General features: G+C 36.3%; 1 protein-coding gene across 6 annotated transcripts in view; it reads right to left on the bottom strand.

Annotated features, from left to right (window-relative positions):
* TTC7B (tetratricopeptide repeat domain 7B) overlaps window positions 1–16,539 on the bottom strand; it is a 143,620-nt gene that overhangs the window by 101,177 nt on the left and 25,904 nt on the right. For 3 of the 6 annotated variants that reach the window (XM_030006513.2, XM_030006453.2, XM_030006479.2), the window contains exons 4-6: window positions 5,018–5,148; window positions 2,726–2,847; window positions 2,290–2,313 (exon numbers count right to left, since the gene is read on the bottom strand). In XM_030006513.2, coding sequence (XP_029862373.1) covers window positions 2,290–2,313; window positions 2,726–2,847; window positions 5,018–5,148 — 277 coding nt within the window. The remainder of the gene's footprint in view (window positions 1–2,289; window positions 2,314–2,725; window positions 2,848–5,017; window positions 5,149–16,539) is intronic. The other 3 variants (XM_030006519.2, XM_030006462.2, XM_030006499.2) reach the window with 1 other exon arrangement.

Here is a 16,539-nt window from a genome sequence, read left to right as displayed (position 1 = left end):
ATACTCTTCCAGCTAGTATAAAAGTTATCTTATTTTCTTTTCTAACATGCACAAAAATGACACTTCCAATTCTAGTGGAAGAAGTGTAATTAAAAGCAGTGATTAGCCAACTGACCCCTAGATATGCAACAACAAAAACCCACTCCATAGCAAAAGGACTTCAGACAAATTCAGTTCTCCAGCAGATTTTGAGAGATGTTTATTCATACTTACTGGAGTGGAACTGAAGACCAAAAAAACCAGCAAAAAATCCATGAACATCTACTCAGATCTTTAAGCATGCTCTAATGCACAAATTACTATAGCCACTATGCTGGTAACGGGATAACATTTGAACTGACGCAAACCAATGCCAGGTTATAGTTTGGTGATAGGAACTTTTATTTCAGATTCAGCTCTTCTGAGTGTCAGCCCCACTTCATGAACATACACAAATAAGAGATTCCACTGCATTACTATATGAATAACAGATTTAGTCTGCCTGTAAAAACAGACAGGCACACTTTTCCTCTTCTCCTTCTCCCCCATCACTCACAAGCAGTTAAACTCTGGTGATTCCCTGCCTCCTCCACAGGATTGAAGCCCTTTTAACATCTACAGGTTCAATTGCAAAAAAAGTTTATTTAAAATAAATATTTCCATTTCTAAATTGCCTATATTAAAGATATCAACATTTCCTCTCCTTGAAAATGTTCATATAGTCTTTACAATTTTAGATAAAGTTCAAACTTGAAGTATGTTGCGAAGCTTCATATAAATTAGATTCAAGATCTTTCTATTAACCTAACATCAGGAGAGATGACAAATTTAAAAACCAAGCAAAGCATCCTTAAAATAAGCGTATTAAAAAGCATGCTATAAATTTGTCCCTGTTAGAAAAGTATACATTTTATACATTTAAAGTTTTGTTCAGTTCTGGTAAACCCAAGTTAAAAACTAATTTAAAAAAAAGTGACCCATAAAAGCAGCAACATAACTAGCAGCCTGGAACAATGACCATATTAGGAAATCTTGAGAGAATTGGGATTGGCTTTAAATGAAGAAAGGAAACTAAAGGATATAATGGCAGGAATATGTAAAATAATGATTGGCACAGAGCCATTTTTCCTAACACCTCGTTTCCTCTCATACCACAAAAAAAAAAAAAGTAGCACTGGCCAATGAAATTGGAAGAAGTTTAAAATTAAATATATAATGTGTAATTAGCTTGTAAACTGCAAGTGACCATTGTACTAAAGACTGCAGAAAAAATTATATGCTTATGTAGGAGTTAACAAGAACACCACCAGCTTCACTGTGAAGGATTAAAGGGTACATGGAATACAATCAACCTTTCAAAGTGCACACCAGACCAACTGATACGGTCTAGGAAAAATACTCCTCTGGGCTGGATGTTCCTTAATAACCCACTGCACGACTTTTTTGTGCCGTTTTCTTTTTTTCTTAATTAATCTTGATCTGCTATATCTATTACTGATTGCTTTTACACACAACATGCCAGATTAAATGGACCACTTCCATTCCTGGCCTTCAATCAAAATTCTTCAAAATGTGGAATTTTTAGCTTATTCTTAACCACTATTGCCACTGGGATTCTTTCAATAAGTATATTTTATTTATCTTTTGTGCAGCCATGAAAACAGAAATTTTATTTTTAGCTCTGGTAAATGAAAAATATTAACTTTCAGAACATTCCATTCCTCCTGCAATTACATGATGAAACCAGAACTAAAAAGTAACTCTCAGATCATGTGTTATTGCAGCAGTACTCCATTACTTTAAGAATGAGATTTCAAAAGCTTAGTGATCATTTCCATGCTGAAGTCCCTGAACAGTTTGAAAACTTGGATAGCCTTTTGTCACCCTACCATCAGTACATTAAAATCTCGAACTCTTTACAGACACTGCACGATTTCCCTTTATCTTCTGTTTATGTATTTGTAAGAATAAGAAACATTTTTGGTACAAAACAGTAGTCCTACCAAGAGTTCCAATATTTCAATGAAACCACATCTTCCTAGTGAAATAAGAAGCCCTGCAAATAAATTCTTAAACTATGTTATTTCAACAACAAATGTCAGAAATGTACTTAAAAACCATTTGTGCCAAGTTTTGAAGCTCTTATAAACGGCGAGTTGTACTCCTTTTTTCGTTTTCTGTGATATCTGAATTTATTTTTAGACTTTTAAGGGAAGCCTTATTTAAAATAAATTATAAAGGATCTCCCATGCAGAATCTAGAAGGATCTATAGAGCAGATACAATGGAGATTGTATACTTGTATACATACTGTTGATCTTCATGCACGTTTATCCTGCAGCATAATGTTAAAATAAGTCATAACTGAAGAGATTTGGAAAAAAATTACAAAATCAAAATTACAAAAATCAAGAGTTTCAATATGTTGTCAATCACTTTCTAACAGTGTCTAGTAATAAAGTAAAAGAAATTTCAAATAGTTCAAGTTTAAGGTATTTTAAGTTCTCAATTTAGAAAGTAAAAATATAAAATGCTTTCTGTTTAATATACTTTGATTAAACAATTTTACTATATGTAAATAAATATAATATGGGCAGCCTTACTATTTCAATCAAAATGTTACTACTTTAATAAAGTCCTCATGATTACACAATCCACAATTGCTAAAAATGACGATGCAAAGTTAGATCACAAATACAAAACCTAAACAAAAAAACAAATACAAAAAAAGAAGAATCGAATCTTACCCATTCTTGAAATATAAAACATGTGCTCTTTGAAGCCCTGTTTCCAGGAAAAAACCAAGTTCTTGTTCATGTGCAGTGGGCCCTGGTTTAGGGCTTCTGTTTTGTAAATTGGCATTAATTACCTAAGAAAACAAAAGGAAAAGTTAAAAAATTTATTTAGGGAAAAAAAAAAAAAGTTTTGTGGACTTTTACACAGAAGCTAATACTTAATGTTGGAGAAATCTTTTTCATTTGCAGGCAGCGGCTAGTAGAATATTTCTATCCTTACCTCCACTCCCACCTAAATCTATATCTTTTTGCTCTTGGCTTTATCCTTAAAGGTAATTTCTTCAGGAAGAAGAAATGCCACTCAGAATACTTTTATAATACTTTTTCAGAAAGTTCTGTGAAGAATGGCATACAAAAGAGAAGTATATGAAAAAGCATATTTGTAACCTTATTCAGTAGCAGGAGGTGATGGTATTCAAAATCTAAAACCCTGTCAGATTAGGAAAGACTGCTGCAGAAAGCAGTAAGAAGATTAAAAGTGATCTCCAGAGTGATTTCCAAAAAACAATTTTAAAATAACTTAATTTGTATTACATCAACATTAAAAATGCTCTCTCAAAATGGAGAGCTAACAGCTTTCATTTGCCTTCATATTCACTGCACATAGTCCACCAGCCACTAAAAGATAATAAAAACCCCATAGCAAAAAACCCTCAGAAAATAAAAACGTGTATTTATTTAAAAAACAGTATGAATTACTTTTCTTTCCCCCATCACATCAAAGTTTTCTTTCCCCTTCCTTTTGCTTGTGTGACCCTAACTGTATCTAATAACCCCTTCAATGACAACTGTCAAATGACAGGCCTGAAGCTTGTAAGCAATAGGTCTGAAAAAGAGGGTCAGTGATATTGCTAGCTTGCTTCATTCTAATAGTATTCACAAGCCAAAGAATAGAGCCCCAAGTGTATTGTATTTTGTCCAGACATATCTCAAAGTCTAAATAAAATGCAGTAGTGTGTAAATCCTAGAAACAAAGGGTGCCACAGACATATCTCAAAGTCTAAATAAAATGCAGTAGTGTGTAAATCCTAGAAACAAAGGGTGCCACAGATTTTCTCTTCTTTAAAAAAAACTATTTATAACACTTGAAGGGTTTCTGCTAAGTGGTAAGAAACAGAAGACAAGGTTAATGGTGTAAATGAAAACAGGAGGAGGAAATAAAAGAGCCTATGGATCCCTTTAAATTCAGATAAAGCCTGAAGCTTTTAAATCATGAAGTGTTACACTCTTTACAAAGAGCCTAACGTTAACTTTCTGTAATTCATACTCCACAACTTATAAAACCATAGGAAAAAAAGAAAACAGTAACTTGCCTAATAATCTGCAGAGCTGTTTGTAGGTTATATTTTGTCTAACGTTAAGAAGCTCAGATATATCATCTTTCATCAATAAAAAACAGGTCTTCTACATATCTAGTACCTTGGATTTTAACAGTAATTGTAGTTTCATCTATACAGTGAGCAATATATTAATGAGATAAAACGACAAATGGGCTATCAAGTCCAAGAACATTGTCCTGATCCAATTTATAGAACTATTAAGATTTATCTGAATTTCATCTATATTTTAAAATAATCTGTTTATCTGGCTATCATATCTGATGATTTTTTTCATTGTCCCAGGATTGTACTTATTAGTTGAAGCAAACACACTTTCAGTTACTATTCTGGACATCCCACTGATACGTCAAGTGTCTTGCTGATGGGTACAATGTTATTTCAGAATTTTACCTTCAAGTAGTTTTATAAAGAGGATTTAAGAGTAGTTAAGTTATTGGCTCCAAATAAATATCAACAAGATCAATTTTCAATCTCCATAGGTTCATTTTGAATTGAATTCTTTTTAAGAATTACCTGAAAAGCTAGTAAGTATATACATACAATGTACATATTCCGACATGTGTGTTTGAAAGACACCATAATCCCATGTTCAGAAATGAACTACCATAGGGTAACAAGAGGCCACAGATCAGCATCTTGAATATACATAGTAGTTCAGAGGAGCTCTGTCCCTTTTTAGACTACTAGCACTATATTCTAAGAGATCAGAACGAGAGAACAGTCAGAAAGACAGCAAGCGGACATCCATTAAGGCACACTAATTTATTGTCCAACTGTAAGTGTGCATTGAAGTCCTAAGAAAATAAATATTAGACATCTTTTAGTTGAGCTACCAAAACGGTAACACTGCATCAATGAAAGATGAACCATGCAATTCTTCAATAAGCAAATCATCCCAGCTTACCCTTTCTATCTCCTGAAGGTACAGAAGAGCAATATCCCCAGCCTTCTCGTAGCACGTAACGATTTCTTGTTCACGGTCCACATGGAGGTTGCTAGCTGAAGAAGAAATTGGCAACTTCTCAAGACAGAGACCTGGGGGGTTGGGGAAGGGGGGCGAGGAAATCAAATGAAGCATTAAAAACTAATGTCATATAATATTATACCTAAAAAATAGTCCAGGCTAAGCCCCTTTGGTCAGGAGAAAAACAACAAAGAAAAAAATTAAAAAATTACCAAAAACTTACAAAGGTATGATCCTCTGATACAGACACTAATAAATATATAAATAAGAGTGACTTCTCCTTAATAATTATAAAACCAGAAGGAGCAGTTTTTTCTAAAGCAATTTTGATTTAAAAGACATTATGACAGTCTAACACAAAAGTGCCTAGTGTCTTTCTAGACCAGTTTTAAATTACTGAATACATCTTCACTTCTCCAGAGTGCTCATAGAAACCAAGGCAGGGTGAAGAAAGGCACCCAAGGTAATACTAAACTTAGTAACTGTGCAAGGCAGAAGCACCTATAAAAACAAATATATTTTTTAAAAAATAAGGGTTTAGGAAGTGTAACTTTTGTATTTAAATTTAGTAAGTGATAGCTCACTTTCATCAAGGCACAGAAGTCTTTTCCTTTCAGGATTTATGCAACAAATAAATTATCTGGTGCTCTGAAGGAAAAAAAAAAAAAAAAAAAAAAGGTCTTTGCTTGTCTAAAATAAAAACCCAACAACTCTTACTAATCAATGCTATCTCCTACACAAGCCACATCTATTATGGTTATTTTCTAGATAATTAGAGAAAACAGCTGGAAAAGACCTAGAGAATACTAATCCATTTATCTGACCAAGGAATCAACCAACCCCAGACACTTCTCTAACCTGTTCTTAAAAGCCTCTGACGATAGGGATGCCTTGGCCTTCCTATGCAAATTATTACAGAGCTCAACTATTCTCACAACTAGTATTTTTTCCTAACGTCTAGATCTCCCTCCCTAGATTAATTACTCCTAGTCATCTTCACAGAGAGATTATTCCTTTCTTTACAAAACATTTTTTCAATGTTTATCTAGAGAGAGAGAAAGACATGCTTGCAACAAAGAATGTCAATTCTCACTCATTTCACTTTTCATGCTTCCTTGACAGCTAATCATTTTTATCTCCTCCGGACACTTTCCAACTATTTACATCTATCTTGACTCCCTGTGCCAAAACTGGACACATGGCTCCACTTGAGGCCTCAATAGCACTGAGTACGTAAGATTAAAGACTTCCTGTTTTTGATGGAGGATACATTAAAAAAATAAAATACAAATCAACAGAACTTTAGTGCCTTCCCTTACATATTAGTAAAACATTGTCTTCTGTTTATGATCTGCAACAGATCATATTCTGCAAGCCTACTGCTTCAGCAGTTAACCTATCTTATATTTATTTGATTAATTATTTGTATTAGAAGTATAGCACTTTCCACATGTTCTTAAGAGATTTATTTCAGGTCATTCTTCCAGCTTGTCAGCAGTAAGCGTTCATCCTAAAATGCCTTCAACTGCTCCCACATTAATATAATTCACAATTTAAATGACCATATTCTCAATTCATCATCCAAGGTTTTGAGAATCCATTGCTGGAGAAACTAAAAACAAAACCAACAACAAAACACATAGTTATATATTGGGCAGATGTCTGTAGAATGCCAGATAGTACAAAACTCCAGTTTAGAGAATAATTTATCAAAGGATTTCTGTCCATCAATACTGTAAGGTGGGAACAGTATGTTTCACTGGAATTACAATAGTTTTCTTACTAAAACAACTTGGGAAGACACAGCCATGGAATCTGGAGTTTATTTATTGATAAATTCAAAACTATAGAGTATTTGTGACCTCCAGATTCTTTTAAACTGGAACTTTAAGTTTCAATATCTCCATGTAGAAGTATAACTTATCTGTATATAAAACCACTAAGCCATATTTCTGGCTTGAGAGGATGCCTTAAGTCTGTATCAGAGTTTGTTGGCCACCTTGACTGTCCAATCCCCCCTGCTACTAGTAAAAACAACGTATATCCTACAGCTTTATTTGCTAGCTATACATCCAGTTAAGACAAAATCCTGACTTTGGTACTAACTGCTCTGCTAAAGACAAAATAAATTTCAATATACTTTTCAAAAACCTACACAACATTCCTGAAATACAGCAAACAAACAAGTAGTCTGTCTCTTAAAAACCTGCCAAACCTGAGTACAACAGACACTGGACTTTTCTGACATGTTATGGTTTTCACCTAACATATCTCTAAAAATTAACTATATTTGAAAATAGTCTAGAGTAGCCTACGGCAATCCACTTTCTTTCAATTTTTCAATCAAATAGCAAATATCTGAGACAGGTTTTTTTGCTAACTGTAAGTCATAGACCCAAAAGCAGCAAGATTAAACTATAGAAAAAGGTCAGGTGTCCTGCTACTGCAGTAGGCTTGAATGGACCCTCTGATAAGAAGATCTAAATGTAAGGTTGATACTGAATAGAAAGTTTGCAGTATCCTACACAACCTTCAAATTCAGATATAGACGTGACCATAAAATACAATAAATGATCTGCAATAAAAATGTCAAATAACTGAAAGCACCAGATAGTTGGTAAGCGGATCACTCCTCTCCATCCCTTCTCTCCCATGACATGAACGGCCAGTGCCCCACAGTAATCCTCCACTACATGAAACATATTACTCAATGGGCTATTTGTAGATTTGACTTGGATTTGTTATTTCTATTTTTATACTTTATGGCCACAACTATAATCTTTTTAATCTGAAAAACTCACTGTAAGAACATTCTCTCATTTTAGCTGAGAATTTGCTTTAAGATATAAAAGCACCTCAGTGCTCTGCCAGAAACTTTAAGTAATGCAGAAGGGACGTACAAAAGTATATAATGCTATTTCTTAGAGTAACTTTACTATCCAACTAGTATTCACTGTATTTTTCCTGGTATGTTTATTACAACCTGGGAAAGGATGTATATTTTAAGCATGCAATGCTTCAGAGCAGGAAGTTCATTTGGAGAACTATCCTGAAATGACCACTTAACAGGATGGCTTGGACACTTTATTTGTTTTGATGACACAGAAATAATTACAATTCAATACTGTATTAAAAATGAAACTATATCAACTAGAAGAAAAATCCTGAAGAAATTATGATTTCCGTAACAGGTTAGAGTCCCTCCAGACTATTCATTTAATTTTTTCTTAAATACAGATGAAATCTAAGAAATTATGTATTAAAGTACATAAAAGTATCATTTAATTTTAAATAGACATAAATAGCAACATAGCAATAACAACCACATAATATACTGCTCACTTCTTCATAAGAATACTAAGAGATGATAAAAACATAATTAAAATAGGGATTTTTACATTAGGCCCTCAAAAAAGAACAAGCAAGTGGTAACATAAAGAATTGAGAAACACATGAATTTCAAAGAAATACATATCGTCCTAAATTATCTGGTGAAGACTTTTGCATATATTCAGACAAGTCAGTTCTCCCCTTTGTGCTTGTTCCCATACCTGCCAGGCAGGTATCTCTGCTATCCTCTCTCAAAAGGGCAGGCAGGAATTTCTTCAACTATTTATAAACTGCTTTGAGATATTCAGAAAAGAGGTAGCTGTTACTACTACAAAATATTACTGCATTTGTTGTAAAGGTCATAGCTATTGGTTTATTTTGTTTTATTCTGCGTTCAAGAATATCATGTCAATTGGTATCACAAGTTGACTTTGATATTCATGGCTTTTAAGTTTAAGACCTTCCAGTCAAAATCACCTACAAGTAAGCACTTCCAACGAACTGGGTCAGTTTTATTTTGGGAAGACACTTATCTCATACATATCTAGTCCTGATATCAAGCAAGATGACTCCTGAAGGAAAAGTGAGAAGCAGTGAAATGAATACGAGTCTGTACTAGTTAAGCTTACATGTTTTGCAAAGTAACTCTAAAATTACATGATAACTTGCAAAAGGTTTTCTTTAAATCTTCAAAAACTTTATAAATTATCCATATTTTGTAAAAGATTCAGAAAGCAAACAGTAGATAGTTTTATCACTAATTCCGAGTGGCATTCTTGTGTCTATGGTCTCAAATCAGTGGCCAAGGTTATGCCAAGTAAAGTATTTCATTTTTTACAAATACAAGAGCAGACCAGCCCTACCACCACATATGCACATGCAGACCACAACCCAAAAAAGAAAACTCCTCAGTAAGAACAAGTAACAAACTAAAAAATTTTAAGAAGTCCCGGTGCAATAGATTTGCTTATTCTTAGATGACCAACCGTTTTGATGTTAAGGACAATGACAGTAATTACTTTTCATTTACAAACCACTTAAAAAAAAAAAAAGCAGACTTATAAGTTCTGTAGAAAAGATCATTAACTAACAATCCCATTTCATTATACAGAGTAAAATAAAAATTACTGTAAGGTCAAAAGGGAATTCACAGCACAGTTCAGATCTTTACCAAGTACTCCCACCACCCAGACCACTACTAAGACCATTAAAAAAAACCCTAAAACACAAGGCTGACAAAAGCTTATCACATTTACAGCATTGTATATCTGAGGATCTTCCATTATGCTAGTCAGTACCTTGTCTGTATAAATAATAATGGACCCCATGGTTTATCTACTCTTTTAAGTAGACAAGTGAAAGGACAGAAGAAAAACAGCGAATATACTTAAGTAAATAAACATGCTTTTGCAAAAGAGAAAGAGCTGCATGAATAGATAAAGATTTCTGGGTTTGCTTCCTCTTTTCCTTAAACGGACACATAAAATTCAAGTGTGTTTGAGCATACAGCACTTACTCTTCTCTATATGATATGCAAAGCAACACTGCTAAGCGTTCCAAATGCTGTAAACACAAAAAACCCCTTTCATCTCCTTTTAAAGAAACTTCATATTTAGTTTATATATTTAGATCAAACAATTATAGATTATGGCAAACATTTATTAGTAATTTTAAAAGAAGAACTGAAACAATCTGAGTTACTGCTATCAAGGAACTCCCACAGTTTATTTTTCAGTTTAGGACAAACATTGCTAATCTCACGGAAGAGAAGGACTTATTTCTATAAGTCCTCAATCAAAGATTGCGACTTGCTTGCAGAGAATTATTTTAGAAAGCAAAGCATGAAGTTTTTTCCTCTTCAATTCCGCACTGGTATTTGTAAAGTAATTATTATAAAGCAAAGGAGGAAAAGGAAGATCAGAGAGTAGGGAAATATATTATAAGAAACTACCTCTTACTTTCACAGTTAATGCAGACACACTGTCTTAGTAGGAATTGCCTATTTATTTAGACAATCTAAGGAAACACAAACAATTAATTTCTCTGATTTTTCAAGTACCTTCTATTGCCCATCCCCCCAAGCCAAGACACAGGGAAAAAAGTCCCCAACAACTGTCAGGATGCAGGATCTCCTCTATGGCTAGTTTCATACCCAATTGGCTTTCCAGAAAAGGAATTGGAGAGAAGGTCAATACCCTCTTCTCTCAGCATACTTGAATTTAAGGGAAGCTGCTCTGGCTAGCCACTCTTTTAAACAGAAACTACTTACAGAGAATTAAATTCCATTCTAGATGACACACAAAGCAACATAAGCACAACTTTCCAGAGTTGAAGACAGCATTTTATCACATATATTCATACTACAATGTCATTTCGTTAGTACGGCTTTTCTAATGCCATAGTTATGGTAAGTGTTTCTAGAGTGTCTTGAAGTTTCTCAAAGTTAAAAACAGAAAAGAAAAAAAAAACAGGAACACTCATCTCTTCTGAAGAGAACACCTACTTATTAATCCAAGCAGTCAATAAAACCATAACAATATTTTGGGATTTCTTGTACTATCGTCTGAGATAACTGTTGTGAAATGATTGGTCATACTTTTCCTCTAAATGTAGTGACATTCAAATCTTTGTATTTTCCTAAGAGTACAAAATAGACATTTACAGTATTTTTAAACAGAAGAGATCAGTATTTTCACATATGCGTTTGTTTCTAAAGAACCATGTGCCAGCCAAATCTTGCTTTACAGTACAGCCCTTTGACAGACAAGCACCTTCTAGAGGTGCTGAAAAAGTTCAAACTAGAGATAACAGCAGGGAAAAGGACTGATAACTGTTGTAGATCCTGGAGTGAGTGAATCTGTCTGATGAACCCTCCCCAAAGCAGAAGAGCTGCACACCGGTATAGGGAGTTGTCATCATGGAAGCTGTTTGCTCAGGAGAAAGGAGATGGTTTAACTACAGAATTGATACTGTTTTGCTGTAAATTGTCAGGATTGCTCCTACAAGCACCTCTGAGGAAAAAACACCAGGCTCCACTGTGACACCAGTTCTTCCTGTGGCATGAGGAAAAAAGCCAGAATCACTAATTTTTAATTTTGGCCCAAGATTTTCTCCCTCTCCTCGCTATGCCAAAGCCAAGATTCTGAATAAATTCTAAAGATTTGGAAGAAACTAAGAACAAGAAAAACACACCACCAAAATGCTCAAGTCCTAAAGAAGTCTATTTTAATAAGAAGCGTATTATTTTCATTCAGTGTTTGGATTTCAAATACCGGAGCTAAAAGCAGCACTGAGGAAAGCAGGGCAAACTCCTGGGTTCCCCCCAGTCCCTGCTCCATCAGGGCAGAAGTCATAAAAATAGACTGGGGAAAGACAAGCTTTAACAGACAAAGTTTGAAGTATCTATGGCATAGGCTTCCTAGCCATGGTCTGCAAACTACTTGCTGAAGGGCCGCAATGTTTGCACAACAATGTAGGAGGAGGGAACTTAAGATAAGTTCTTGACTCATTGCCTAATGAGGCTAGAGAACCCCAGCATAACTACTAAAACAGCTTTCATTTAACATTCTTCCATGAAGAGCTGCTTGGTGTCTGCTGATACAGGCTAGCATTGCACAAGATCCCATTACAATCGTATATGATTAAGTTTAAGTGCAGCATCTTCTGCTAACTGCAAAGTAGCAATTCACATGCACCTGACACTTCCACCAAACCTAATGAGCATTTCCATGTTTCTGTAAATAGAACTAATTAATAGCCAACCATTTAACTTGGTAAATGCAACATTAAATTTGAATATGGGTCAGCAGCAGTAAAGACAGTCTCACCTTACTCAACATACATCATCTAAATATAAACACAGTTATTTGAACAGGCAATCTGAGACGTAAAACAGCCTGCAGCAACAAGGCTACAATCCTGTAATGTCACACACTAACTTACAGACGACGTCCCTCACATACTTAAGAATTTGTTACTGTAATACAATATAGCCATCTTGACAGATACCTGGAGTAGTCTACTAATCGATACACTATAGTAAATATAAATACAACTTCTTTACTAAAATCAAGTTTACAAAGTTGCAGACTTTAAGGAATGTCAGACCTGTAAATTGCTATGTTCATCTATAAGCATTTGTAGAAAGATTCACTAATTTGTAACGCCAAGTATTATAAATTCATTTTTCAATTGTCTTTTGACTTATGCAACAGCATCAGAATCATGTTATCTATGATTTCAATAAGCTTATTTCTTACTTAAATATATACTTGTTATTTCAGAGTTACTGACAAGTTGCGCCTCCCCAAATTAACTCCTCGATATCCCACTGTGCATGCATCTAATCTCTGCATCCATAAGCAAACAAAAATTGGTTAGAAACATAGGAGATGTTGCCATGAACAGCATCTGAATAACGCCTGTGTGTGCTTTCCAGTATATTACCTCATTCATATACTGCTGAAAACTTGCAGAAACTTAATTGTCCTTTTCCCAGAGGCCATATCCCTAGGAGAATATTAGCTTCAGCCATTATTAAAACAGATTCTAAATATATGCTTCTGTATGGTAACACCATATATAGAATTTTTTCTGGTTGGTCTTGTAAGAGAAGGGAGTAGGAAAAGTCGGAGCTAGCTACACAGCCCTAACATGAAAAAGGACAAAAAAAAAAAAAAAAAATGTCAGACACATACAGTCTTTAATTACTTCTTTATGGATTCATAACTTAACTTACAAAGAATTGAAATAAGATAATATTTTCCTGTCTCAGAATTCAGCATTGCCAATTAAACTGATCTAGCGAAGAAAGTAAACAAATGGATACTGAAGAGACAAAATTAACTTCTTATAACAAGGGAACCTGCTCTACTTATCAGAAGGTAGTCATTCCTAAGCAGATACTTAAATATCAAGCATTTAATAGTCAGAAATGTGCAAAACCCCTCTATATTTTACTTTGAGCCAAGACTTGTGTGATGGGTTGACCCTGGCTGGTTGCCAGGTGCCCACCAAAGCCGTTCTATCACTCCCGCTCCTCAACTGGACAGGGGAGAGAAAATATAACAAAGGGCTTGTGGGTCGAGATAAGGACAGGAGAGAGATCACTCACCAATTACCGTCACGGGCAAAACAGACTCAACTTGGGGAAAATTAACTCACTTTATTACAAATCAACCAGAGTAGGGTAATGAGAAAGAAAACCAAATCTCAGAACACCTTCCCTCCACCCCTCCCTTCTTCCCGGGCACAACTTCACTCCCGGCTTCTCTACCAACCCCCCCAGCGGCACAGGGGGACGGGGAATGGGGTTTACGGTCAGTTCATCACACGTTGTTTTCTGCCGCTTCATCCTCCTCAGGGGGAGGACTCATCACACTTCCCTGCTCCAGCGTGGGGTCCCACCCACAGCAGACAGTCCTCCACGAACTTCTCCAACGTGGGCCCCTCCCACGGGCTGCAGTTCTTCACGAACTGCTCCAGCATGGGTCCTTTCCACGGTGTGCAGTCCTTCAGGAGCACACTGCTCCAGCGTGGGTCCCCCACGGGGTCACAAGTCCTGCCAGAAAACCTGCTCCGTGGGCTCCTCTCTCCACAGATCTGCAGGTCCTGCCAGGAGCCTGCTCCAGCATGGGCTTCCCACGGGGTCACAGCCTCCTTCGGGCACCCACCTGCTCCGGCGTGGGGTCCTCCACGGGCTACAGGTGGATATCTGCTCCACCGTGGACCTCCATGGGCTGCAGGGGGACAGCCTGCCTCACCATGGTCTTCACCACGGGCTGCAGGGGAATCTCTGCTCCGGCGCCTGGAGCATCTCCTCCGCCTCCTTCTTCACTGACCTTGGTGTCTGCAAGGTTGTTTCTCTTACATGTTCTCACTCCTCTCTCCGGCTGCCGAATCTGCCTGTCCCAACTTTTTCCTTCTTAAAAATGTTATCACACAGGCGTTACCACTATCACTGATTGGCTCAGCCTTGGCTGGCGGCGGGTCCGTCTTAGAGCCGGCTGGTATTGGCTCTCTCGAACACAGGGGAAGCTTCCAGCAACTTCTTACAGAAGCCACCCCTGTAACCCCCCCCGCTACCAAAACCTTGCCACACAAAACCAATACAACTTGCCACCACTATCTCAAGTCTGTCCTTCCCTCCTCCTCCCCCTGCCCAGCCTCATTTCTTAGCTTTGCTCTTGCTGCCTAAGACAGCTCTAATAAGCAGTACGAATGTCCAAGCTACATCTGTGGCAGAAGAAAAAAAAAGAATCTGCTTTTTTCTGTACTACTTCTTAAAACTTCATATTAAAGGTATGACCCGCTCCAGTGATGTACTGTCTTAAGAGTTACTACAAAAGAAGGAAAAGCAACAGCTTCAGGGAGCCAGCTCCAGCAACATTCATACACCTGCTTTCAGGCTAACAGTTTGTCACAATGGAGTCATGCAATCCTGCCCATCTCCTCAATGACATCTTTTATGCCCATTTTTCTTTCCTTCATCACACCCTCTTGAAATAAACTGGCACCTCCAACCATAGACATTTTGCTACAGAAAATTGTTTTATTGCATGCTTCTCCTCTGCTTTCAAGTCAAATGCAATTACAAGCAGATGGGAGAAAAACTAAGCAACAGCTCCAAATATGCATTCTCATGTTTTTGCAACTGCCAAGTAGCCCATTGAAAAGCTCCATCTTTTCATTTCTATGTTTTATATGACATTTAAAAATGCCCCACTCAATTTTTTCAAGTACATCTTTGAATGTAAGAAAATTCTGTATTTAATATCAAAACTATGACCTTTTTAATACTCTATCCCCACAATACCTTCTATATACACATACAGAGTCATTACTCGGAAGCACAGCATCAAAATCAGCTCTTTTCTTCAAGTAAAGAAAACACCAGATCTAATCCAGAACAGTATTCTATGGGCGCGCGCACATACACACACACAAAAAATCAGTGTAAGGTCAAAAAAGTATGCCTGTCCATGCAGTCAACCACATGAAAGAAGATCGTCCTTCACTACATTTCTGTTTTTAACTTGTGAATTTGAGCAAATGGTGAAGCCAGGAAAATATCAGAATTACACTACATTCAGTGTACTGTGTGGTTAGCTCCTTGCAACTTTTGCATGAGGGATATCTAAACAGTGCTGAGTCCTGACCTATGCTAATCCAGTTTCTGAGGCTTTGCCTCATGCATATTCACATGGCTAGTCTATTCTCTGCTGTTCTAATGGACACAGCAGCAGTTAACTTTTCATCAGACCACTCTTGCACCTTCTTCTAGTCAAGAAAAAGCATAAGACACCAGTACTAGCAGTGGCTTTTGTTGCCAAAAGCCAGAAGAAAAACAAAACCAACTTTGTCCTGTTCCTTGAATTTCTTTCCAAAGCATTTTTTTTGCTCACCATTATAAACAACTGTCCAAGAGCTTTTTGGTCTGATAAATACAGCAGTTCCTTTATCACCACACTAACAATTCTGAACATTTTCCCTAGGAGGAGTGACAGACAGGAACCAGCACTGCTCAGGCACTGAGGCCCTGTCATTCCCCTGCAGATCACAGGCTGGCAAAGAGCCGCATGTAAAGGAAACAGAAAAGATTTCAAAGGTAATTTGATAGGATTTTTCTTAGAATTTTGTTGAAATTTTACAACGTTGCATTTTCACAATTCGATCAAGAAGCTTTCTTTGGAAGATTTGAAGCATTTCACTAACTAGACATTTCCAAGAAAAGAATAACAATCTTTTAATCTTCCTTGCTGTGTTTGAGAGCCTTTGAATCCTTTGCTTGACTTACTATCATTCTATGTTATGTCTCTCACTTATATTCTTCTAAATATGCTTTATATTCTTCTAAATGTGCTGTCCTCAGCAAAAGCTATAAGCAGCACAGAGACTTAAAAGCATTCTTTTAAAGATATAAATGCATTTAATTCATTTACATAATAAAAAAATTGAGGACCCGCTTTGTGAGCATGCTGCAGGCAGCAGATAGCTTTAGTTCTTTGGTCTAATGACAGAGTTACTCCAAGTTGAAGACTGCAGGGGTGTGAAGACACCAAATTTCATGTTCTGGACTACCGTAATGAAAACTTTTGTAATGAAGACTATTATAAAGTAATGAACATTTTGCA

The sequence above is a fragment of the Aquila chrysaetos genome, chromosome 2 (assembly GCF_900496995.4).
Source record: "Aquila chrysaetos chrysaetos chromosome 2, bAquChr1.4, whole genome shotgun sequence".
NCBI lineage: Eukaryota > Metazoa > Chordata > Aves > Accipitriformes > Accipitridae > Aquila > Aquila chrysaetos.
This window is presented reverse-complemented; position numbering and strand designations above follow the sequence as displayed.